General features: G+C 46.0%; 1 protein-coding gene and 1 long non-coding RNA gene across 3 annotated transcripts in view; both read left to right on the forward strand.

The window, feature by feature from the left end:
• The window catches only part of LOC309355861 (uncharacterized protein), a 75,663-nt gene that overhangs the window by 20,584 nt on the left and 29,413 nt on the right, over positions 1-25,666 (forward strand). Inside the window, exons 1-2 of one of the 2 annotated variants that reach the window (XM_081887073.1) lie at positions 18,992-19,179; positions 21,069-21,287. In XM_081887073.1, coding sequence (XP_081743199.1) covers positions 19,074-19,179; positions 21,069-21,287 — 325 coding nt within the window. In that variant the 5' untranslated portion in view covers positions 18,992-19,073. Of the gene's footprint in view, positions 1-18,991; positions 19,180-21,068; positions 21,288-25,666 lie in introns of those variants that run through there. The other variant, XM_081887074.1, reaches the window with a different exon arrangement.
• Positions 5,163-6,258, forward strand: LOC309355940. The gene is made up of 2 exons (XR_014162651.1): positions 5,163-5,275; positions 5,856-6,258. It is a non-coding gene; the product is annotated as an uncharacterized lncRNA (long non-coding RNA).

The following is a 25,666-nucleotide window of genomic DNA, read 5'->3' on the forward strand; positions in this document are numbered from 1 at the left end:
CCGTAATCTATGTTCAATATTTACAATACAACTTTTATAGTATTGATGGAATTGATTATTTATCTGGGTCTCATGGTTTTAAAAATGTTTATAGATCGTATATTGAACAGACAGCAATAATTTTTTTTGTGTTTGGTTTTTGTCAGGCATGCATGGAAGTTTCTGATAAGAACTAATGAGCCTTTGACAGGTTTATAGTCCATTTATTTACAATAACACACAGAGAGTGGCATCGAGCCAACTTCTCTCAAGACATCAGTTGCTCAGTCTGAATCTCCTGCCCTTCCGCAGCACAAAGCGCCAGTTCCCCATCATCCTGCCCCTGTGCTTCCCTTCCTCCTTAACCCTTTCCTGCCTCCTAATCCGAGGGGAAGGAGCAGCATCACCGCTGCTCTCAGAGGCAGAGCCTTCCAGTCCTCCCTCCCTCCTGGTTACCTAGCAAAGTTATCAGGGCTGTCTATTTTCCTCAACCTCCAACTGTGATACTTCTGAATCTGCTATTCTCTCTGTTACTGGGAATCTTGAAGGAAGCCCCCCCCCCCCAGTTCTTCTCTTCCTCCTCTGTTAAACGCTGCTCTGTCTGGGACTGTCATTCTTCCTGGTCAGAGTCAGACCAGTCTCCGGCATGCAACACCACCACACTACCACTCACATAAAATGAATTTTCAAGTCAGACTTTTTATGCACTTTCCCCCCTTTTCTTTATGGAAGCAATTAACCCATCATGGATTCTTCCTTAAGCTGGTCTTAAAGAGGCAATGGGCTTGCAGCTACCTTTCACTTTGTAGCGTAGCTGCAATTTAGCCCACGTCCCTTTAAAGAGTCCCTTGGCTCCCCATCTTCCCTGGGCACTAACTCAACATTGAGATTGGGAAGGGGGCTTGACATCAGGAGGGTGTCACTGGCCATACACTGAAAGATTGTCAGTGACCTACCCTGCATGAGGGGATATGGAGTGGGCTGCCTGCGCCCACATGTGTCTTGTGGGGCCCCCCATATCCCAGACCAGGACTCTCCATGGTTTTAAGTTTGGTGATAAGTTGCAATTCAGCAGCTTCTCTTTCCAGTCATGGAGAGTCCTGGTCTGAACAAAGACCTTGGATTCTTATCTCATTATACATGACAAAGCCATTTTTCACCTTCTCACCCCTTGCTTTTTCCTGTAAGGCCTATTGCAGTCGTTAAGAGTCGTCAACAGGCTCATCACAGCTATCTGCCAATCACCCATTCCCACCACCCTTCTGAGCAATACCCCTCCCCACCTTCTCACTATATAGAAGGGTCTGGAAACTTCTGTTTCAGTGTATCTGAAGAAGTGTACATGCACACGAAAGCTCATACCAAGAACTAACTTAGTTGGTCTTTAAGGTGCTACTGGAAGGATTTTTTTTGCTTTGACTATGGCAGACCAACACGGCTACCTATCTGTAACCAGCCTAGAGTGACTTAGATGAACAGGTGGTGCACTTCTATTGGAGGCAGATTTTTCTTTCCTTGCCTTGGTGGTCCATTCCACACATTTAAGGAGCTACCTAGGTAACTGTGCAGAGGTTATGGGATATGGTGTGGGATGTAATACATCAGTACAGTCAATTACAACATGATTTGCTTCCTAGAGTGGACACTGTCAGGCGGGTGTTTAACTTCCTGTTCCCCCTGTAAGTGACTCAGCATGATTCTATAAAAGGGCAAGTCACGCAGTCATCTTGTCTCAGTTAACTCTCAGTTCATTCTCGCAACCATTTTGTTGTCTGCTGGCTCTCAGCCAGCAGCACTTGGGCCCATCCTTACAAAGGATGCAACCCACATTCTATGTTTGCAACCTGAAGCTTAAAGCCTGCCTTCTAGGATGTGTACTGTGACCAACTTGTGAGTAAACTTATTGTTATACTTTTAAAGACAGACTTGTGAGTCTTTATTGTATTTTAAGAGGGAGAAAAGGGGACACCAGGAATAAACCATCTAGGCAAGTCAGATTGGATTAGTCATCTTGTAGAGATTCAAACAAATCTATTGAAATATACTCGGAGTCGAGTGTGGATTTCATGCTCTTTATTCAGCTCATAGTAGCGAGGAATGGAAGTTCCCCCCAAACGTCTGCTTTATATATATTATTTACACAATGGGCCCCACGTGATTGGCTAATTCCGGGATTCTCCTGTAGGCCAATCAGGTTGCGGATTCACTTCCACCTGGAGCTGGAGGGCTCCTGCGGACCAATCAGACTACTGAATAATGGATCCTATTGTTCTAGACCAATCAAACTGCTGCATTCTGAATCCTATTGATCTAGGACCAAACTGCTGCATTTTGGATCCTATTCAACTAAGTACATAACATCTACCAACTAGCTTCCAGGAAAATAGAGGGGATTTGCTCTGCTACATCACTCACTAGTGTGAGTGAAGGACCCAACTTAACAAATATTTCCTTGCCTATTACAGTGGTACCTCAGGTTAAGTACTTAATTCGTTCCAGAGGTCCGTACTTAACCTGAAACTGTTCTTAACCTAAAGCACAACTTTAGCTAATGGGGCCTCCTGCTGCCGCTGCGCTGCCGCTGCACAAGGGGGATGTTTTTAGCTCTCCTTGGTTTTCAAACCCAGCCTGTGCAGCAACCTGAACATGCCAATACAGTGGTGCCCCGCAAGACGAATGCCTCGCAAAACGAAAAACGTGCAAGATGAAAGGGTTTTTCGGTTTTTGCGTCACTTCGCTAGACGAATTTCCCTATGGGCTTGCTTTGCAAGACGAAACGTCTTGCGAGTTCTTGCGACTTTGTTTCCTTTTTCTTAAAGCCGCTAAGCCGTTAATAGCTGCTAAGCCGCTAATAGCCGTGCTTCGCAAGACGAAAAACCGCAAGAGACTCGCGGAACGGATTAATTTCGTCTTGCGAGGCACCACTGTACCTTCTCTGGAAAGACTGGGATGCTGGTTGTCGTCCATATAATGTTGGGAAATGGACGCTTGCCCCTTCCTCCGAGTGGGTGGCTGTTGCAGATCCTCATGCTTGGTCGCCGTCCCCAAGCAGCCAGAACGCAGATGGTCAGGTAGCCATGACACCTGTGGAGCTGGCAGGATAAGAGGCCTGCTTGGGTGAGAGGGGATGCTTTGCTGCTGAAAGGGCACTAGCAGCCCACCTGCCAGGGCAGCCACTGAGACATAAAAGCCTGCAATACCTTCTGCCCTCGATAATTTTTTCTAGAACCTCCGCTATCTGACTGTGTCCTCATCCAGCTCAAGTAAGCCTAACGGGCTACAGATTTTCCTACTCGGGGCCACACGCACAGTGACTTCAGCTGAAGGCACTTTTAACTCCTTAAAGTTACTGAGTATTTACCGCCCCACCCCCGGTCTTCTGTAGAGATTTGAAATGTCAGAGAATCTAACAGATAATAATCAGCACTCCTGCCAAACTGCAAGCCTCCATGATTCTCTGGGGAGAAACCATGACATTTAAACCTTTGCAGGGACTGTAACCTGGATATAAAAGAGAGAGGCGTTAGAGTTGCTGAGGAGGCTTACAGATTCATTTTTAAAGCAGTTTTTCTACCACTACTGATGAATGTGAATGTTACAAGACAGGGGCTCCTCTACTCCTTGGGGAACATGGGTCATTGAGAGGAGCAATATTTCCTGACCAGAAAGCAGAATGCAGGTAGATTCTGGGAAAGCCTCATGTAGTTTCAGATATTATGATCAACGAGTTGGGATAAAGTTTGGGGACGTATTGCCGCTGTGAAGCTAGTGTGAAAAATAAAGAAAGGAGGCACATCCTTTGGAATAACCCTGCCATGCTGAATACATCAGTTGCTTAAAGCATGGTGCTGATATGGCCCAGAACGTACCTTACGTAGCACTGGTAATAGTGCCAGTTCCACATATAGGGATGTTGTACATGAATAACGGGCTTTTGTGATGTCATGTTGTACTTTGATGTTCTGAACTGCCTTGATCTGCTAATGAAGGATGATATACAAATTAAATAATAACAATAGGCGAACTTCCCCACAGCTATTAGGATTTCCCACAAATCCCAATTACACTGGAAGGACTTTGTGGGAACCTCACAGAATAGCCTCTTCTTGGATTGTCTGGGTGGAGCTACTGATGGGAAACAAAGTCTCCCAGGATGCTATATAAGCAGGCCTGTTGGCCCACATGCCATTCACACTGAATCCTAAAATGTGGGCCAAGATCTTCTTACCATTTGTGGGACTCCTTTGCGGGGCCAGCCTGCCACTGACTTCTTCCCAGGCTGATACAGGTGAGTTTGCTTCTCTTTCCTTCCTCTTTGCAGCCTTCTCATGCATGTACCTGAAATCTGGGCATCTGGAACCACCCTTGGAAACAGAGCAATAACAACACTTGGATTCTCTTCCTCCAACTTTTCTGCTTATTTGCCAGCAGTAAATGGGATAGTCATTTCAAAGTCTTTCCAAAAATACCCTTTTATTAACATTTGTAAGCGCCTGTTTCTGTGTGCTGAGGTCTTTGTAGGTTTAGGGGACAGAAGAGACATTCCCTGGCGATCAATGGGGTGACAGATGTCTCAGTCGGATCACCCTCACATCCGTCTTGAGAAGTCTCCTGGGGCTCCCAAGTTCAATCATGTATGAGTACCTTTATCTAAGCCCATTTCTCTTCTTCTGCTGGAGGCAGTTTGGCTTGATTACTTGTGCCACGAGCTGTAAATGTCTCTGTGGCGCACTGGAGTTGATAGTGATCCATTGGGGAATCTGGGGAATGGGAAAACACACTAGTTAAAGGGGTGCAAGTTCCAAAAACAACAGAGAGCTGGGATTATTCAGCAATGGTAGAAGGTGCTGTTCGAGGGAAGGGAAGGGACTGACAGGAACTCTCAGGTGAGCTAAATGAGGAGCCTGGACTCACTTAGTTGTAGAGCTGAAAGAGAAGCAAGCAGAGCAGGATAAGATTATGTGAGCAGGCTGGGAGGGAAATGGTGGGAGGAGACATGGGACTTGACATGGGTTTTTGCATTCCCAAACACCTCAGGAACTCTCCTCATAGTTTTCATCCTACCTCCAAGCCCCAGTTCTCATCAGCTGCGTGGCAGTCAACTCAGAGAGCAAAGAGGAACAACTGGAAGTGACCTGGTCACGGCAGACAGCAGGAAATCTAAGCCCTGAGCCACTTGCATCCAGCTCTGTGATCGTTTCCGCAAGCGACTGGTTGACAGGGGAGAATGTTATCTGCACAGTGCAACTCCCATCCCTGCCTCAAACGAAAACAAGAGAGACTAGCAAGAAGAAAGGTAAGCGGGAAGCAGGCCTGCTCTCCACCCTGCAACTGGTGTCCCTAATTTCCCTCCAACCTCCTGAGCAGGAAAGAGATTACTGAAAATACATATCAACATAGAACCACTTAGAACGAACACAATATACCAATGTGGGCAGTGAGTTTTTTAGCGTTAAAAAAACGCTATCCTTCTTTTCCAAACCCAGCCTATGCACCAATACCTTCTCTGGGAAGCCTGAGATGCTTTTTGTGCTGGGCGCTTTCTTTATATATGTTGGGGGAAGGAGCTGTGTAAATATTCCTGGAATCTCCACTATCCCATGTCCTCATCCAGCTCAAGGAAGCCCCATGTATGTGCCACAGATCTTTCCACTCAGGTCCACACACACAAGAACTTCAGTTAAATCCCCTTTGCTCCTTAAAGCTTTCATTAAGGATTTACACCCTCTATCTACAGATTAAAAATGTTTGTCAGAGAATCCAGCAGGAAATAATCAGCACTAAATGGTGTCATAAATGTTGTCCATCAGTTATGTCTAAACTTAATAGCTGTTGCCTCTCTCTTTCTCTCATACTTTCCCCTGCCAACCATAAAGAAAGCAGCCTTCAGCGAGCACAGACAATCCTCACCGGCATGGTCATAGGGCTCAATGCAAGTGAAGTTTCTGTCCAGTGGGCGAAGAATGCTCTCCTTGAAGGCCGCCATGTGAATCCCCGAGACTTGAAGGGCAGCATCAAGGATTCCCTCTTGGCCCTCAGCCAAGTGGTTGTCCCCTACTCTGACTGGAACAACGGCACTTCATACTCCTGTACGTTTACCCGCACAGCAGGCACCGTGAAGCCCACCCAGAGGCCTGAGGAGAAATCCCAGGGTGGAAAATGATGCACACTCCTTTCTCAACCTATCCCAGTTTTCCCTCCTCAGCCTATCCCAGATTCAATAATATCCATGTAATTATGTAGCCTAAGGCTGAATAAAAGTGAGCAAACTCGTAGATATTTCATGATGTGATATTTCATGATATTTCATACCCAACCTTTGCAGCAACTCGAACAAACCAATACCAATTGTTGTCCATCAGTTATGTCTAATCTTAATAGCTGTTTCCTCTCCTTTTATCTCATACTCCCCCCACCCCAAAAGATAAAGAGAGAAGGGAAATGGTCCCAGGATCCTAACATTTCTTCATTTCTTAGGTTTAGGGGGATCCCCACCACTCATAGCTCTCAACGTTTCCCATTTTTAAAGGGAAATTCCCTTATTCCTAATAGGATTCCTGGCAAGAAAAGGGAAACGTTGACAGCTATGCCACCACTAAATCTATAACAATACATTCAAAGTTGGATCATGTGATTTTAAGCAGTCCCTGGACATAGCACACACAGTTCCTCCACTGCCCTGACCAAAAACCTTAGTCCCGATTTTATTTATTTTATTCTTTGGTACATTTATAAATATGTTTTTAAGAAAGGGGCAAGATTAAACATGCTCCAGTCCCCCTTTCGTCCCACCCAGGCCGGCCCTACCCTCCGCCTGCCCCTCAGAGCTGGCGCATCACACACAGGGCTGGGCCTTGCTGGTGGCAGTCTCTCCTCCTCTTCGCCTGCCCTCTGGCAGCTGCTACAATCAGCAGCATGTGATATTGTAATGTTCCCTGCCCTGCTTTCCATGACCCCCAGAGCGTCACTTCAATCCTGTTTGTCTTCACGTGGCTGCTGTCCTTTGAACCAAGTTCTACTCTAGAGCCATGTTCACAGGCCGCGGCCATCCACCAGGGTAGCACAAAAGCCCACTTCTGTGTGGATTCTGCAGCCAGCTGGTAACCCCTCCCTCCGTCTGCTTCCACTACAGCCAGCAAGATCCTCCATTTCACTGGCATTTCCCTCCTGCTGAAAAATTGCAGAAATCTCCTCCTTCCCATCTTCTCACATACAAATACGACAGAATTGTGTACTGGCTCAAATCCAAAAAAAGACGCTAATTGGAAACCTGTAAAAATACAAGGGTATGGCCCTGTGTGGTGTATCACAATAGCACCAGCAAGAATGAGAAGGAAATATACAAGGATAGGAGTCAACTCCACTGGGGCGTGGGTGCTTGGGCACCCACAATAATGTAATTTGCAGGGACTGGGCACCCACATAGTCAATGAGCACTATGTGCAGGCGTGTGCCTGTGATGTTGCACCTCCATGGGCTGTGGGCACCCACAATCCTGAGGCCATGATGGCACCCCTGTATACAAGCCCACATCCTGTGTCCTGACTCCATGCATTGCAGCTTGAAGAACCGGATTGGGGTTAAGAAGACTGGTTGCTGGGAACCCCTTCATTTTAAACAGATCCCTGCAGCCACATTAGGAAAAGAACTGAAAATAAAACAGCCAATATTGTAATGCTGTTATACAAATCTATGGTGTGACCTAAAATATTGTTACAAAAGTTGAATGCCTGCCCTTCTCTTTGCCGAGTGGGGGCAAGAACTCCATTGGGTCCCTGGCACTGACACAGGGTCTGTGTCCCTTTGGAGGAATAGAAAATGCAGCAGAGACTATTGTAGGTTTAAGAAATATGGTATATTCACCTATTTACACCTCCTGTCTGCATGGTGGGAGTCCAAATCTTACAGCATGGTCATTTCATGGGGCGGCAGCGCAGGAATCCTTCAGCCTGCCTGCCCAAGATGGAGCTCAGCTCCTGTCCTGCCGCTTCTTCCCAGCAAACCTTGCTCCAAAACTGCCTTTTCCTGTCCCCTCAAACACCTCACCCCATCACCTGAAATCCCTGCCTCTGTTCACAGCTCAGGGCGGGTGGGAAAGGAGTTTTCTTGTGTTGTTAATGGCCCTCCATTGTACACATTGAGGCACCAGGCAAAAATGTTCCTCTTTAACCTGACCTTTGGTTGGTTGCTATCCAATGCCCTTTTAAAACGTGTTCTGGCGGGATTATAAGGTTATTTTCATTTTCATTTTGCTTATGTATTTGGTGTTTTTCTACTGTGATTTTATCCAATGAACCGCCAAGACCTGCGAGTATAGGGCAATATAGAAATCTTAACAACAACAACAACAACAACCATCACAAAACTAACCACGGACCACGCAAAAGGATAAAATGTTCCTCAAAGGACATGCAACTTACAAAAGCCTTTAAAAAAAAAATATCCCTGAATTCCTCTTTTCTCTTCCCAGATGCTTCTGCTATTCTCAAATTCAGGGTCTGGGAAAGGCTTCTAGGGTTGGAGGGTGGGGCAAGGCAGGGGGAAAAAGCTGTTGCCCGATTAAATTTTTTACTGATGGTGGTGCTGGCAGACCAAGAGATGGAGACAAGCAGAGCCAGCCACTCCCAAGGTCTAAGACTTTCCCTTTGGCCTCTGGGTCCTCCATGCAGTTGGTGCACCCAGCTCTGGAGATGGCAACAAGGAGGTCCAGGGTGGAATGACCACAGAAACCACCACAAGGGTGTGGGCCACCTGCAGGTTCACAGGAAGGTCCAGCAGAGAGTCGTAGACCTTGCACTGCATCTGGCTGGTGCTCTCATAGAAGCAGTTCATTCACAGCCCCTAGCTCCTACCAGTGTGTTGTGACATCAACCCCCCTCCCAAACTCAATGACTGGTTAGCGCCTTTGGAGGATGGGGAGCCAAGTGACTCTTAAAAGGGACATGGGCAAAATTTCAGCTACACAAAAAGTGCAAGGTAGCTGCAAGCCCATTACCCCTTTAAGAGCAGCTTAAATCGGAACATTCCAGGCCAAAGGAAGAATCCATGGTGGGTTAATTGCTTCTATGGCAGTTTCAGAACATTTGGGGCAGATGAGGTGTATGTTATTCCTTGGGGTTTACTGCCCAAACCTTTCACTACTGAGTATAGCCACAAGCAGTGCTTTTTCATGGGGGGACGGGACACAGGGGTACACATAACCCTAAACATTTTTTAAGGGAGGGAAAGCACTGGCCACAAGGCAGCAGAGGTTTCAGGTCAGGTCTCCATTTTGTTAATTCTGCATCTTGTCCTCTAACGATGGTCAGGGAAGAGGATTATGTATTTTGTGTTCTCATGTTGCACCTTTATGTTCTGAACTGCCTATGATCTCCAGATGAAGGGAGGTGTACAAATTGAAATAATAACAATAGAACTTCCCAATATCTATTGGGATTTCCCACAAATCCCAATTACACTCAAGTTTCTAGAAGGACTTTCTGGGAACCTCACAGAATAGCCTCTTCTTGGATTGTCTGGGTGGAGTTACAGGGATTGAGTGGGAAAGTATCTCACCAAAGTCTTCTGGGGTGCTATATACAGTAAGCAGGCCTGGTAGCCTACATGCCATTCACAATGTATCCTATAATGTGGGACCAGATCTTCTCTTACTCAAAATGAGGTCATTGAAGCGCAGGCTCTGCCAATTTCATCCTCAGCGCAGAAAGCAGAACTTGTGGCTTTAACAAGAGCACTTCAGCTAGCGGCTGGATGTAGCGTAAACATTAACACAGACTCAAAGTTTGCTTTTTTAACATTACATGCCCACGGAGCCTTGTGGAAAGAAAGGGGGCTCATTGGGGCAGAAGGGAAAGCGCTAAAATATGGCCCGGAATTAGAAGCGCTTTTGGAAGCTGTGTGGGCTCCGAGAAAGGTTGCGGTCATACATTGCCGAGGCCACAGCAAGGGAACCACAAAGACAGCTAAGGGAAATCAATTCGCAGATCTGGCTGCGAAACGGGCAGCATTGCTACCACCGCCACCTGCCTCTATAACAGCATCTCTTCTTCCTACAGCAGTTGATTTAGAGCAAATAAAGCCCATCTACACGGAGGCGGAACAGGAATGGGCCCAACAAGAGGGGGCTTACAGAATGCCAACACAGGATGGATGGTTTATCCTTCCAGACCAGCGAATATTTGTTCCAGAAGCCTTGGGCAGGAACATAGTAAAGCAATATCATGAGTCCACTCACTATGGGGCTACGGCATTGCGGGAAAGCCTGAATAGGCAATTTTACATAACCAGGATATCACAGCTGGCGGAAGCAGTATCACGTGCATGCCTTCTGTGTGCAAAAAATAACCCCAAGCAAGGCCCAGTACCTCCACCAGGAATACAGCAAACAGGCTTAATGCCAATGGAGAATTTAATAGTGGATTTTACGGAAATGCCTAAGGCAAAGGGTTATAAAGCGCTTTTGGTTTTTACATGTTCTCTTACAGGCTGGCCTGAGATATATCCAGCTAGAACAGAAAAGGCCCAGGAAGTAGTAAAGCGCCTCTTAACGGAAATCATTCCAAGGTTTGGTCTACCAAGGTGCATAGGCAGTGACAATGGTCCAGCATTCATTGCATCAATTGTGGATGGGGTATGCAAAGCATTGCAAATACAATGGAAACTACATGCGGCCTATAGACCTCAAAGCTCAGGAAAAACAGAAAGGATGAATCGGACTCTGAAAGCGCAATTAGCGAAATTGTGCCAGGAAACTCATTGTAAATGGATAGACATGTTGCCTATAGATTTGTTTAGGATCAGATGTTCACCAACAAAGAGACTGAAACTTTCTCCGTTTGAACTTTTGTATGGGAGACCACCTCCAATAGCCAGGGGAAAAACAGCAGACTTGACTCAGGTGGGGGGGCAGATAACAGCAGAACAAATCCAGGCTCTTTCTCGTGTTTTTCTTGATTTGAACAGGTGGTGTCTCCAGCGCATTCCCATTTGCTTATCCGACCCAGTTCATCCTTTTCGGCCGGGAGACCGAGTGTGGGTACGAGACTGGAAAGACGAACCACTGACGGCTCGCTGGAGAGGTCCCTACACGGTTCTGCTGGCCACACCTACTGCAGTAAAGGTAGCAGAAGTGACCCCGTGGATTCATCATTCTCGTCTGAAGCGGTCTGAGGGTCATTGGAACTGTGAGCTGAACCCGTCTGACCCTCTGAAGCTGAAGCTGACCAGGAAACCTTGCACCTAGCCCCTCCGGAAGCGGGCAGGAGCATGGGCAACGGGACTACAGGTCTGCTCTCACTGCACCTGGAAGCCAGTGAGTCTACGCACACCAGAAGATTTTGGAGCTGCACCAGTGTATGGGAGGAACCCTACCAGTTAAAATTTCAGTCAATCCTAAATTCCAGCCAGACTTTGCACATAAGCCCTTAGTACAAATAACAATAACAAGGGTGGACAAAAGGGGGGACATTCGTGATAAGTGGGTGGATTGGGTAACTGCATACGGTTGTTACATCCCTTTCTTTCTTTGGGAAGTCTACAATCCAGATTGGGCACAAGCAGGTCCAAGACAATAGGGAGAGTACATGCCGGGGGAGCCAGGGAGTGACATACGAAGCTTCTCCTACCCACCTCCCCAAGGAGCATTTCCCGGTGCTATACTGGTCACTGTAGCTGTTTTTCTCCACCACCCATAGGCCTTCAAGGTAGCAGTTGCAGAGTATACAGTGTGAGTTGACCTCACCAGTTCGATCAGAACCTGGGGACCACCAATAGGTCCACTGGGTGCGGCCGAGCGGGAGGCTATATCTCACTAAAGGGTATGTTCTGGTACCTGCTACCTTATATAATTGTTGCAATTTCGCTCCTTGTGGTCCTGATCATTGTGTTTTGTGTATACAAAAAGGATCACAGTATTAGTATCGACCTAGAGCCGGAGCTGATAAGGTTCAACCTTGAAGGCATACATGGGGAAAATGAAAATGAAGCTCCTGTTGATATTGATGTGCTTGTGGCTCCAGAGAGGCCCAATGGTACTAGGTAATGTCTTTATAGACCATGCTGAACACATGTTCCAGATATATGGGGAGAATGCTACCCTATATTATGAACACCCAAGGAAGGTAGCAGACATGTCCCTTATACCAGGATTAATCAAGGATCCTGATGTTGTTTTGGCAGGCCTACTTTACAATCAGAGTGGTCTCTTTGCAGCCCCACCTACTGAAATGAATGACATCCCCTACCGATATATCAGATATACCAGAACCACAAAAGGCCTATGTTTTTGTTGTCATGCTACTGGAGTATGGAATTCCAAATGGAAGTATTGGCCCCAAGTTAAGTACCACATTGACAAAGGATGGCTGGGAAATTATACCCAATGCTCGGATAAATTTTGGCTTTGGGGTTCCCACAATGCCTCCTACCAGGGCAATACGACCTCGTCAGATTTATACCCATACTTTCCTCAGTATTCAGTTAATTTCACCGGACAAGGGTCCATTTGTTCTGGTTGGATGATTAAAGATCCTAACCTCTGGTTTTTATATGATGGATTGGCGACGAATTTCCACCCAGGAAATTTCCAGTGTGTCGGTGTGGGGGCATTCACCTTTCCGGTTGCAGTGGAGGTCAACCACAACGTACCTCGTCTTGCGAGCAGACGGAAAAGGGCGGCCCTAGGCGAACACTGTGAAGATGAGATTTATCTGACAAATTCTGTAGGGAGCGTTGGGGGTGGATTTATAGGATTCCTCTCAATGGGAATTTACCCAGGAGTAGTTTCTGAGCAAAATAGAAAGGCACTGTTTGCTCTTACATGCAGGCTGGAAAAAACTATCAATGCCACCACCCATGTCTTGCGCTCTTTGCAGTCAGAGGTTGAGGATTTGAACCAACTGACGATGACCCATAGATTGGTTTTGGACTACCTCCTTGCACGTTCAGGCGGTTTTTGTAAAATTGTCCCAAAAGGTCGATGCCAAGTTAAATTCCACGACCTCAACGAGACAATCGAGGATGAATTGGAAAAACTTCAGTCCCTGGTAGTTGACAACACACCCACTCAGAATCCCTGGGGAAAGATGTGGTCATGGATCCCAGGAGAGGGGTGGGTGCATGGCCTTCTGACCGCCTTAGCTATAGGAGGAATTGTTTTTCTGTTGTTTCTTTCTGTAATTCCTTGTTATCTGTCTTTGCTTAGAGGAATGATAGCCCGCAATGTCAAACATCTCACTGACCCTCAGATTCTGGCAATATATCGATGGTTACGAGCGAATGCATAGGGAACCAGTCCCAGTGCAGGAGCAGGCCCCATTGCAGGAAACAACGGTTTATTCTGATGTCCTGAGTGGTGTTCAAGCTCAGGAGTCAGATGAATCTTCTCTCTGAGCTTGAAAAGGGGGGAATGAGGCAAGGGGAAAGGGCTACCCCTACGCTATCCACATAATCAGTTATCAGAAACCAATATATTCAATATATATTCATATATGCTTACACAAATCAAGGAATACAGTACTTTATAATCCATTTTAAATCAAAAGGGAAGCTGTGCTTTAGCAAACTGCAAAATGCTTGAAACAGCGAAATTTGGAGCTGACCTTTCCCCTAAACATCTGCGCACCCCGGACAAGGGGGAAAGACATGAATCAGAGATTCTGATACAAATTCCCCTCAGATACTGGCTAAATTAATCCACAGAACAGGAAGAGCAAAACCACAGAATGTCCAAGCTCCCTGTCCTGTCATTACTGGGGGAAAGGTTAGACAGAGCGTCACTGCAAGCTCGGAAAGCAGAACTAGAATCCGGTGCTGACCAAGGCTTGACCGGGGGTCAGGTAGCGTGACAACCGCTTGCTGATTGGCTGATTCTCGCTGACAATATTGTGAGTCCCTCATGATTGTCTTATGATCAATGATTTGCTGTATTCTGCTCAGGTATAAAGACCTCTGGATTTCTGTCAATCGGGGTCCCAGTTCTTTGGAAGATATTCCAACTGGGTCCTTATTGCCTGGCAATAAACCTCACCTTCTTATTCTCCAAATGCTGTCTGGCTGATCTATATTTTAAACACTTCGCGAGTACCTTTGCTTCATTACCACAGCTGTGCAAACCTTTGGGAGTCAGAGATGTGAGAGGACATCATAGGGGGGAGGGAAGGAAAGAGGGACAGAGGCCGGTGTTGCCCGCGGCAGCCCTGACCACAATTTAAGGCACCTCAGGGTGCCAGGGCACACTGGTTGAGAACCACTGCCTTAAGCAATGGGTGCCTCTCACCCTCCTTAGACCATGCAGGCATGTGTGTCCTCCCCCACCCACCTAATCACCCATGTAGAGCAAGCGGAGGCCACCGGTTAGGGAGACCCACCCAAGGTTGCTTGCCGAGAGCCAGAGAACAAGGAAACTCTCCATCCTTTTTCAACCGAATGTCTGGTTAAAGAGGGGCATTTTTGCCAAACGCCTAAAGGTGTATTATGATGGCGCCAGGTGAACAGGAAGCTGAGTGCTCAGTGCTGAAGGGGAGCCTTTCTTCCATGCAGGCCCGGCAGGGCCCACTGCTGCCATTGCTGCTCCCTGGGTAAGATGCTTTGCCAGTCTCCGTTGGGCCAACAAGTCTGGGGACATCTTCTTCCCAGGCCCCCGTTGGGCTGTGTGAGGAGACACCTCTCTTTAGGGCAGGAAGGGGGCAGCTCTGAGACCAGGAGTGGCAGCAGCGGCTACCCGGAGTTCTCCCAAGGAGAGGAGATAGGAGAGGAGGCTGAGGGAACCCTCCACCAAGGAGGGTGTGTGGAAAAGAGTGAGAAGCTGCCAGCTCTGCAGGCAAGGGTGACATAAATGGGCTTCTGAGTCCCGCAGGGCAGAAAGAATATATTTGGTCAAGGGAGCCATGGACTCAGAAAAGTTGAAAACCTCTGGCTTAAAGAGAAGGCTCAAACAAGGAGAGGGTGGATGTGTAGGGAAAGGGCGTGAGACACAGTGTCTCTTCATCAGTGGGGAGCAAACAGTTCGTTTTCTCTTTCTCTCTCCTCTTCTGCTTCCTTTAGCCAGCGATGGTGTGTAAAAAATAAGCAAATGCTCATGTATTAATGCATTACAGTGGCACCTCGGGTTACATATGCTTCAGGTTACATACGCTTCAGGTTACAGAATCTGCTAACCCAGAAAAAGTACCTCGGGTTAAGAACGGACATCCGGAACCAATTAAGTACTTAACCCAAGGTACCACTGTAATGGGATATTTTTCTGGGTAAACGTAGGAATGTGTTGCGTTTTTAAAGCATCCCAAGGCTCTTTGTTGATGCTGCAAACAGGGCCGCTTCTCTGGAAATAAACGGCTGAATAGTAGTACATTATTACTGACTTAAGTGCAAATTTAAGATACCAGAAAATGCAAAGGAAGACAATGTGCCTTGATTTTTATTAGTCCTCTCATTGCTTTCCTTTTGGTGAAGGGCTTGGAGAACAGGTTGAGGTTTTTAATTGCCGGTGAACCCGGTGTACGTGCGAGACGTGTACCCTTTTCTTGCACATGCAAGTCTTGTGACCAGTGTCTGACGATCCTTGTGACTTGGCATCTGGCAAAGAATGGGATGGTCCTTGCAGAATTAGCAAAACAGAGAAGGAACACTCTGACCTTACACCTCTGCTGCCTTGTGACTAGACTCATTAGTGAGAAAGGAATAACATACACGTCAACAGTCCTGAATTTTCTGAGGCTGCCTTGAAAGCAAATAAATACAAAAAACATGGCGTGTATGTATAAGCAAAAGCAAAATATCAAAATGTACACGGAAAGGCTGATTTGGAAATTTAATTTATGGGAATGGCAGTTTATTCAGCCTCAAATGTTATTGAGTAAAAGATAGATGGAGTAGCTAGCCTATAGCACGTCTTTCCAACATAAGATGTATCAAAAATACTCCAAAAAATACTATTGCCATAATTACTGTATTTTTTGCACCATAAGGCGCACCTAGTTTTTAGACAGGGAAATCAATAAAAAAAATCTCCCCCCCCCCCCAGCCCCAAAGAGCAGGCTGTGCACAACCTCTTCCTGCCGGCACAAGCCAAGGCAGCGAGCGGGATGGATCGTGCTGGCTGTTTTGGCTTCCTCTTTAGCCCCACGCAATCCCTCCTTGCCGGGAGAGGCTGTGTGGAGCTAAAGAAGCCATAGCCCCGTGCAGCCTCTCCCTGCCGGAGGGGTTGCGCGCGGCTATAGCACAAGCCTGCATTCGCTCCATAGGACGCACACACATTTCCCCTCAATTTTTGGAGTGGAAAAACTGCGTCTAATGGAGCGAAAAATACGATAGGTCACCTGAAATGATGAATAATTGTTGCTCACCAATATTATTATCAAAGGAGCCTCACTGAAAAAATATTTTCTGGTGCGCTGATCTTAATAAAGTCTGTTGGTTACTCCTGAAACACACCTTAAAGGTATGCAGTTACCATTCAGACTGGAAATGTTGCCAAATACTGCTTAGCTAAATGTTATGATAGAAATGCCCATAAAAGGGATTAAGCTGATTAAACAACCTTTAAATATAAGAATTCAGGTCAAGATGTGAATTTAGACCTGAAGGAATCATTGTCTTTCAACGGTACCTTTATATATAAGGTTCCCTTGGTCGTAATCTATGTTCAAAATTTACAATACAACTTTTATTGTATTGATGGAATTGATTATTTATCTGGGTCTCTTGGTTTTAAAAATGTTTATAGATCGTATATTGAACAGACAGCAATACTTTTTTTGTGTTTGGTTTTTGTCAGGCATGCATGGAAGTTTCTGATAAGAACTAATGAGCCTTCGACAAATTTATAGTCCATTTATTTACAATAACCCACAGAGAGTGGCATCGAGCCAACTTCTCTCAATACATCAGTTGCTCAGTCTGAGTCTCCTGCCCTTCCGCAGCTCTAAGCGCCAGTTCCCCATCACCCTGCCCCTGTGCACTTCTATTGGAGGCAGATTTTTATATCCTTGCCTTGGTGGCCCATTCCACACATTTAAGGAGCTACCTAGGTAACTGTGCAGAGGTTATGGGATATGGTGTGGGATGTAATACATCAGTACAGTCAGTTTCAACATGCTTTGCTTCATAGAGTGGACACTGTCAGGCGGGTGTTTAACTTCCTGTTCCCCCTGTAAGTGACTTAGCATGATTCTATAAAAGGGCAAGTCACACAGTTATCTTGTCTCAGTTAACTCTCAGTTCATTCTTGCAACCATTTTGTTGTCTGCTGGCTCTCAGCCAGCAGCACTTGGGCCCATCCTTACAAAGGATGCAACCCACATTCTATGTTTGCAACCTGAAGCTTAAAGCCTGCCTTCTAGGATGTGTACTGTGAACAACTTGTGAGTAAACTTATTGTTATACTTTTAAAGACAGACTTGTGAGTCTTTATTGTATTTTAAGAGGGAGAAAAGGGGACACCAGGAATAAACCATCTAGGCAAGTCAGATTGGATTAGTCATCTTGTAGAGATTCAAACAAATCTACTGAAATATACTCGGAGTCGAGTGTGGATTTCATGCTCTTTATTCAGCTCATAGTAGTGAGGAAAGGAAGTTCCCCCCAAACGTCTGCTTTATATCTATTATTTACACAATGGGCCCCATGTTATTGGCTAATTCTAGGATTCTCCTGTAGGCCAATCAGGTTGCGGACTCACTTCCACCTGGAGTTGGGTTGGGTTGCTCCTGCGGACCAATCACACTCCTGCATTCTGGATTCTAATGTTCTAGGACCAATCAGACTGCCGCATTATGGATCCTATTCAACTAAGTACATAACATCTACCAACTAGCTTCTATGAATATAGAGGGGATTTGTTCTGCTACATCACTCACTAGCATAAGTGAAGGGAGGATACTACTTAACAAATATTTCCTTGCCTATTATAGCGGTACCTCGGGTTAAGTGCTTAATTTGTTCTGGAGGTCCGTACTTAACCTGAAACTATTAGCACCACTTTAGCTAATGGGGCCTCCTGCTGCTGCTGCGCTGCGGCAACAACCGTACGATTTCTGTTCTCAAACTGAAGCAAAGTTCTTAACCTGAGGTAATATTTCTGGGTTAGCGGAGTCTGTAACCTGAAGCGTATGTAACCCAAGATACCACTGTCTTCTAAACATCCCCACAAGGCGGATGTTTTTAGCTCTCCTTGGTTTTCAAACCCAGCCTGTGCAGCAACCTGAAAATGCCAATACAGTGGTGCCCCGCAAGACGAATGCCTCGCAAAACGTAAAATGCACAAGATGAAAGGGTTTTTCGGTTTTTGCGTCGCTTCGCTAGACGAATTTCCCTATGGGCTTGCTTCGCAAGACGAAACGTCTTGCGAGTTCTTGCGAGTTTGTTTCCTTTTTCTTAAAGCCGCTAAGCCGTTAATAGCCGCTAAGCCGCTAATAGCTGTGCTTCGCAAGATGAAAAAACCGCAAGACGAAGAGACTCGTGGAACGGATTAATTTCGTCTTGTGAGGCACCACTGTACCTTCTCTGGAAAGATTGGGATGCTGGGTGGTTTCCATATAATGTTGGGAAATGGACGCTTGCCCCTTCCTCCGAGTGGGTGGCTGTTGCAGATCCTCATGCTTGGTCGCCGTCCCCAAGCAGCCAGAATGCAGATGGTCAGGTAGCCATCCAAGAGTTCCCCATGACACCTGTGGAGCTGGCAGGATAAGAGGCCTGCTTGGGTGAGAGGGGATGCTTTGCTGCTGCTGAAAGAGAACTAGCAGCCCACCTGCCAGGGCAGCCACTGAGGCATAAAAGCCCGCAACACCTAATAGTGCCAGTTCCACATATAGGGATGTTGTACATGAATAAAGGACTTTTGTGATGTCATGTTGTACTTTGATGTTCTGAACTGCCTGTGATCTGCTAATGAAGGATGGTATACGAATTAAATAAGAACAATAGGTGAACTTCCCCACAGCTATTAGGATTTCCCACAAACCCCAATTACACTGGAAGGACTTTGTGAGAACCTCACAGAATAGCCTCTTCTTGGATTGTCTGGGAGGAGCTACTGATGGGAAACATATCTCACCAAAGTCTCCCAGGATGCTATATAAGCAGGCCTGTTGGCCCACATGCCATTCACACTGAATCCTAAAATGTGGGCCAAGATCTTCTTACCATTTGTGGGACTCCTTTGCGGGGCCAGCCTGCCACTGACTTCTTCCCAGGCTGATACAGGTGAGTTTGCTTCTCTTTCCTTCCTCTTTGCAGCCTTCTCATGCATGTACCTGAAATCTGGGCATCTGGAACCACCCTTGGAAACAGAGCAATAACAACGCTTGGATTCTCTTCCTCCAACTTTTCTGCTTATTTGCCAGCAGTAAATGGGATAGTCATTTCAAAGTCTTTCCAAAAATACCCTTTTATTAACATTTGTAAGCGCCTGTTTCTGTGTGCTGAGGTCTTTGTAGGTTTAGGGGACAGAAGAGACATTCCCTGGCGATCAATGAGGTGACAGATGTCTCAGTCGGATCACCCTCACATCCGTCTTGAGACGTCTCCTGGGGCTCCCAGGTTCAATCATGTATGAGACAATGTGTGCAGAACTAGGTATACACACGATGGAATATTGGGTGTGGGCTAGCACTATAAAATACTGGTTGCATTTCCATTTTGTTGCCAACATTTCAGTCTACTCTCTGACCTACTTATGGACTCTGATAAATCCAGAAGTTCTAACTCTTACATAGGAAAATCAGATCTATTGGTATTCAAATCAGATCTTGAAACCCTTGTATAATTCGAGTGAGCAATATATTTATTGCAATAGTCAAACCAGATTAAGGTACATTGGGGGAAACAACTTCAAGTCAGGTGTAAATAAAATTTGCTCCCCCGAGATAACAGGGTCACATATCTCAAAATTAATAATTTCTGTCCAAAGCAGGACCTTTATCTTAGCCCGACTGAATCTTTTTCCTTCAACTTTTGTCAAGGGCAGATTTTTATACATCCCCAGAAATGATAGACATTGTGGATGTTCTTTGAATGTGCCGGACACTGTAGAACATATCCTTTTCTACTGTCCATTTTACAACCTGCTATGCAAACGCATGCTACCCCCCCCTTTTTGGGGTAGTCTAACATCACGGCAGGGACGCAGGTGGCGCTGTGGGTTAAAGCCTCAGCGCCTAGGACTTGCCGATCGAAAGGTCGGCGGTTTGAATCCCTGCGGCGGGGTGCGCTCCCGCTGCTCGGTCCCAGCGCCTGCCAACCTAGCAGTTCGAAAGCACCTCCGGGTGCAAGTAGATAAATAGGGACCGCTTACCAGCGGGAAGGTAAACGGCGTTTCTGTGTGCGGCTCCGGCTCGCCAGAGCAGCGATGTCACGCTGGCCACGTGACCCGGAAGTGTCTCCGGACAGCGCTGGCCCCTGGCCTCTTGAGTGAGATGGGCGCACAACCCCAGAGTCTGTCAAGACTGGCCCGTACGGGCAGGGGTACCTTTACCTTTACCTTAACATCACAGCACAATGAAAATATCCGATTAACCCGGAATTAACTGCAAGGGGGGCTGAGGTTTTGTTAATAGTATCTCTTGCAGGGCTAAATGGCTCTATTTAACGGGAAGAAATCCCAATGAAATTCCTCATCATTATATATTTTACATGGCTGTTTATTTGTATATATTTTATATGTTTTAGGATGCCCTATATTAGTAATGCCTGGAAATGTTTTGATGAAGTAAGTAAGCATGCATTACAGGGGGTTCAACTAGATGAGCATTGGGGTCCCTTCCAATTCTAGAATTCTATGATTCCACGAAAAGAGAATATGCATGGGAAAGAGGGTCAGAGAGAAGGAAAATCACAGGGGTGTAGAAAAGAACAAACGGCAGACAAAAGCAAGTCTGGAAGGACTGAGATGAAAAGCAGAGGTTTTAACCTACGGCATTTATTCATTTGCTGATTTTTAAATCATTTCTAAGCTGCTTAAATCTTAAACAGTGCACTAAGCAACATAAAAACTGTAAAGCAATATAAACCACCCCCATAAATACAGCAATATTATGTCATTATAAAACCATGAATTTCATCTGTCTGTCTGTCTATTTATTTTGTTCCCTTAGGTGAAATATTGATGTGTTCTGCCTCTGGCTCTGTCCCTGAAGGCATGATGATTACGTGGCAGGCAGGTGGCCAATCAGATAACACCATCAACACCCTAAGTGCACGCACTGGTAGCACCGCATACCTCAGCCTTGCAGAAGCAGTCGCTGCAGCATCGAACTACTACGTCTGTGCATTTACCTTCCGTGGGTCCCAAACAAAAGTCATTGAACCTGAAGGTAAAAACTCTCGACACAGTTGGGACTTAGTTTTCTTTTGAAAAGCATGGTTTGGGAGTGGGATGATTGTTTCCAGATTGCTTAAGATCCTCTCAGGGACTGACCATTTCAAGACTGCTTCCTTCTTAATTTAGAAATTTATTTCTGCTTTCCATTATGGCCTGTTGAGATAAGACTTTCCCCACCAGTTGCCATGATATCAGTGCTAGTATTGGCTAAAGACACAACTTGAAACTGGAATGAGTCCGGTGGAGGTCTGAACAGTAATTCTCCTCTTATCTCTGCAGAAAGGTTTTCACCGTTCTTGAACAATACTAAATGCATCTTTTTATCAGAAGGTAACAATGGGAGAAGGAAAGGAAAGAGTGTGTACCCTGCAGGGGCCAAGGAGTCTCCCACAATAATTTCCACCCCATTAAAAACCATTCCCACCTCCAGCCCTGGTGGCCAAGTCCACACATTTAAGGAGCTCCGTACCTAGTTAGCTGCTCCAGGAGCAACTGTGCAGAGATGGTATCATTGGATATGGGAAGTTTTTAGCTAACCTTGGTTTTCAAACCCAGCCTATACACCAATACCTTCTCTGGGAAGGCTGGGATGCTTTTTGTGCTGGGCGCTTTCTTTATATATGTTGGGGAAAGGAGCTGTGTAAATATTCCTGGAATCTCCACTATCCCACCGTGTCCTCATCCAGCTCAAGGAAGCCCCATGTATGTGCCACAGATCTTCCTACTCAGGTCCACACACACAAGAACTTCAGTTAAATCCCCTTTGCTCCTTAAAGCTTTCATTAAGGATTTACACCCTCTATCTACAGATTAAAAATGTTTGTCAGAGAATCCAGCAGAAAATAATCAGCACTAAATGGTGTCATAAATGTTGTCCATCAATTATGTCTAAACTTAATAGCTCTTGCCTCTCTCTTTCTCTCATACTTTCCCCACCCCAAAACTTAAAAAGACAAAGGAAAGGGTCTCCATGAGAACCTCTATCACGCCAACCATAAAGAAAACAGCCTTCAGCGAGCACAGACAATCCTCACCGGCATGGTCATAGGGCCCAAGGCAAGTGAAGTTTCTCTCCAGTGGGTGAAGAATGCCCTCCTTGAAGGTCACCATGTGAATCCCCGAGTCTTGAAGGGCAGCATCAAGGATTCCCTCTTGGCCCTCAGCCAGGTGGTAATCCCCTACTCTGACCGGAACAATGGCACTTCATACTCCTGTACGTTTACCCGCACAGCAGGCACCGTGGAGCCCACCCTGAGGCCTGAGGAGAAATCCCAGGGTGGAAGATGATGCACACCCCATTCTCAGCATCACAACCTCTTCAGCCTATCCCAGATTAAATAATTTCCATGTATCCATGTTTGGCCTAAGGCTGAATAAAAGTGAGCAAACTCACAGATATCTCATGATGTGATCACTTGATTGAGGTGGTGGGTGGGTTCTGGAAAGAAGTGGGGAATGGATTAATCTCCCTGCAAAATCGTGTTGAAGTTTGATTATTGTAGAAGCAAAGTGTGTTTAGCATATAACCATGAAGTTCACTGAGGGGGCTTTTGGCTAGTCACTGTCTCTTAGCCTATCCTTCCTCACCAGGGTTTAGACTCTCCCGAGCACAGATATTTGTGTCTCTCTCCCCTCCAAGCAGAGCATTTCTTATAAAACGAAAGGTGAGTGGAGTGACAACAATTCATTTTGCTGACCAGGGTCTTCTGCCTGTTGATCATGTTTACCCAGCATCAGTTGACTTAGATGAGCAGGTGGTGCAGTTCTGTTGGAGGCAGATTTCATATCCTTGCCCTGGTGGTCCAGTCCACACATTAAGGAGCTGCGTAGCTAGCTGCGATTCCTGCTTTGCAGGGGGTTGGACTAGATGACCCTTGGGACCCTTCCAACTCAATAATTCCACAATTTGAGGAAAAGAAAATATGCATGGGAAAGAGGGTCAGAGAGAAGGAGAATCACAGGGGTGTAGAGATGAACGGATGGCAGACAAAAGCAAGAAGTGAAGGAGCGAGGTGGAAAGCAGAGGTTTGAATCCAAGGCATTTTTTCATTCAATGAGGTTAAAATCATTTCTAAGCTGCTTTATGTTTAAAATAACACACTTAAGGAGTGCAAAAGGACAATGTGCTGCTGCTGTGAAGCATGTATGAAAAATACAGAAGGTAGGCAAACCCTTCAGAATAACCCTGTCAAGAATTCCTGTGTTCATCAGAATGTCACCATAGCCCTTTCTAGATGCTCCTGCTTGTCCTTCTTTCAAGACCCCCATTTTCTAAATGCTGCCTGTCCATCAGGTATGTCTAAATCTAATAACTGTTGCCTCTCCTTTTGTCTCATACTAACCCCCACCGGAAACTTAAAAAGACAAGGCGAATAGTCCCCATGCCAATTTCTATTGCACTGCGAAGAAACCAGCCTTCAGCAAGCACAGACTGTAGATTGATTTATTGCCCAGATAAGCCTGGCGTCCAGCCCGCTTCTAAAGCTGCGCCAGGTCTCTGCATCACAGCCTGCATTCAGATGCTCTGAGGAAACAGCACAGTCCGGCAGCGTCCAAAGAAAGCAGCTGCTGTCTTCTGTGCTTCAGTGTGCAAAAAACAGAGTCTCACACAGAGGTACTAATAACTAAAAGCAGCTTTATTTACAGCTTACAGCAGAAGCTAGCTATTATCTATCACAGCACGGAGCATCGTGAGACACGTCTGCTTCACCTGAAAATGAAAGCAGAATAGAACAAAGGACTAAGACTCTCTGAAGTGACGCAGAGTCTCTCCCCGCCCCACAGTAGGCAAGACTCACACTCTGAGTGTATCTGAAGAAGTGTGCATGCACACGAAAGCTCATACCTAGAGCTAACTTAGTTGGTCTTTAAGGTGCTACTGGAAGGAATTTTTTGTTTTGCCTGTAATCTCAGTCTCTCCTCACACAGACAATGCTCACTGGCTTGGTCACAGGGCTCGATACAAGCGAAGTTTCTGTTCAGAGGAATAATAATAATAATAATAATAATAATAATAATAATAATTTATACCCCACCCATTAGGCTGGGCTTCCCCAGCAATTCTGGGCAGCTCCCAACAGAATTAACAGTACAATAAAACATCAAACATTAAAAACCTCCCTAAACAGGGATGCCTGCAAATGTCTTCTAAAAGTCAGATAGTTGTTTATTTCCTTGACATCTGATGGGAGGGCGTTCCACAGGGCGGGCGCCACTACTGAGAAGGCCCTCTGTCTAGTTCCCGCATTGTGGGTCAGCATGTGAACACCCAAGTATTGAAGGACAGCAGCAAGGTTTCCCTCTTGGCCTTCAGCCAGGTGATAGTTTCCTACTCTCACTGAATCAATGACACCATGAAGCTCACCCAGAGGCCTGAGGAGAAATCCCAGAGTGAAAAATGATGCACACCCCTTCCTCAGCATCGCAAGCTCTCCAGCCTATACTACATCATTCTCTTCAGCCTATCCCAGATTCAATGATTTCCATGCCTCATCTACAGATAAATAAAATCTCGATATCTCTCAGCTTAATGTACATCACAGGGGTTCTGTAATGATAATATAGAGAGGCGTAGTAGTGTGTATGCTAACTTCAGTTTTTTGGAGAAACGGTGGGATACAAATCAACACTAGATGAAGCATATCCTACTGTATCCATCCCATCTGGGGGCAAATTTCTGGTGAATGGGGCATGGGACACCTGTCACTTTTTAGATTAGCAAATGGAATGTCCTGTATTCTTATTCTGCCATTGTATGATAGAAAGCTTAGGCCATTCATACATAATATTAAAAGGGTAGTTGCAAAATGCCGCCCTTGAACATGTTGATTACTGTTCCTTCCCAGAGTGCAGTTCCTATAGGGATATTTTAGCCACCTGCTACTTATTATTATAATGCTGCAAAGAACAGTGGAGAGTCATTATCAGATCTCAAAAAAGGAATTAACAGATTTGCTTTGGGGGTGGGGTTGAGGAACAGCACTCAAATGGTAAAGGGCTAATCACTGGCCTCCTAGGATCATGGGAGAAATCCCAGGGTGAAAAGTGATGCACCCTGTCAGGGAACTGCCATCTAAAGCGCCGGGGGCGCAAAGGCTCACTGAGGTTGAGAGAGGAGTAGCAGCGGAAGAGGGAACCAGTAGAGGGCGAGCAAGAACTCCAAGGGAAAGTGAGTCGGAGGGATGGCTCAGAGACGCTTCCAGCGAAAACAGTGGGGAGGTCTCAGGACCTCCTATAGGGACACCCACACCTCACCGGAAACTGTCACGCCGAGAGGCCAGACGACGTGTTTCCGTTAAAGAGCTTTTATGTTGGAAACGATTCCGAAAGCAGCCACTTTCGGATTCTACTAGTGATTGACGCAGCCATGCT

This window comes from Podarcis melisellensis, assembly GCF_964234715.1.
Source record: "Podarcis melisellensis genome assembly, chromosome: 13".
Classification (NCBI taxonomy): domain Eukaryota; kingdom Metazoa; phylum Chordata; class Lepidosauria; order Squamata; family Lacertidae; genus Podarcis; species Podarcis melisellensis.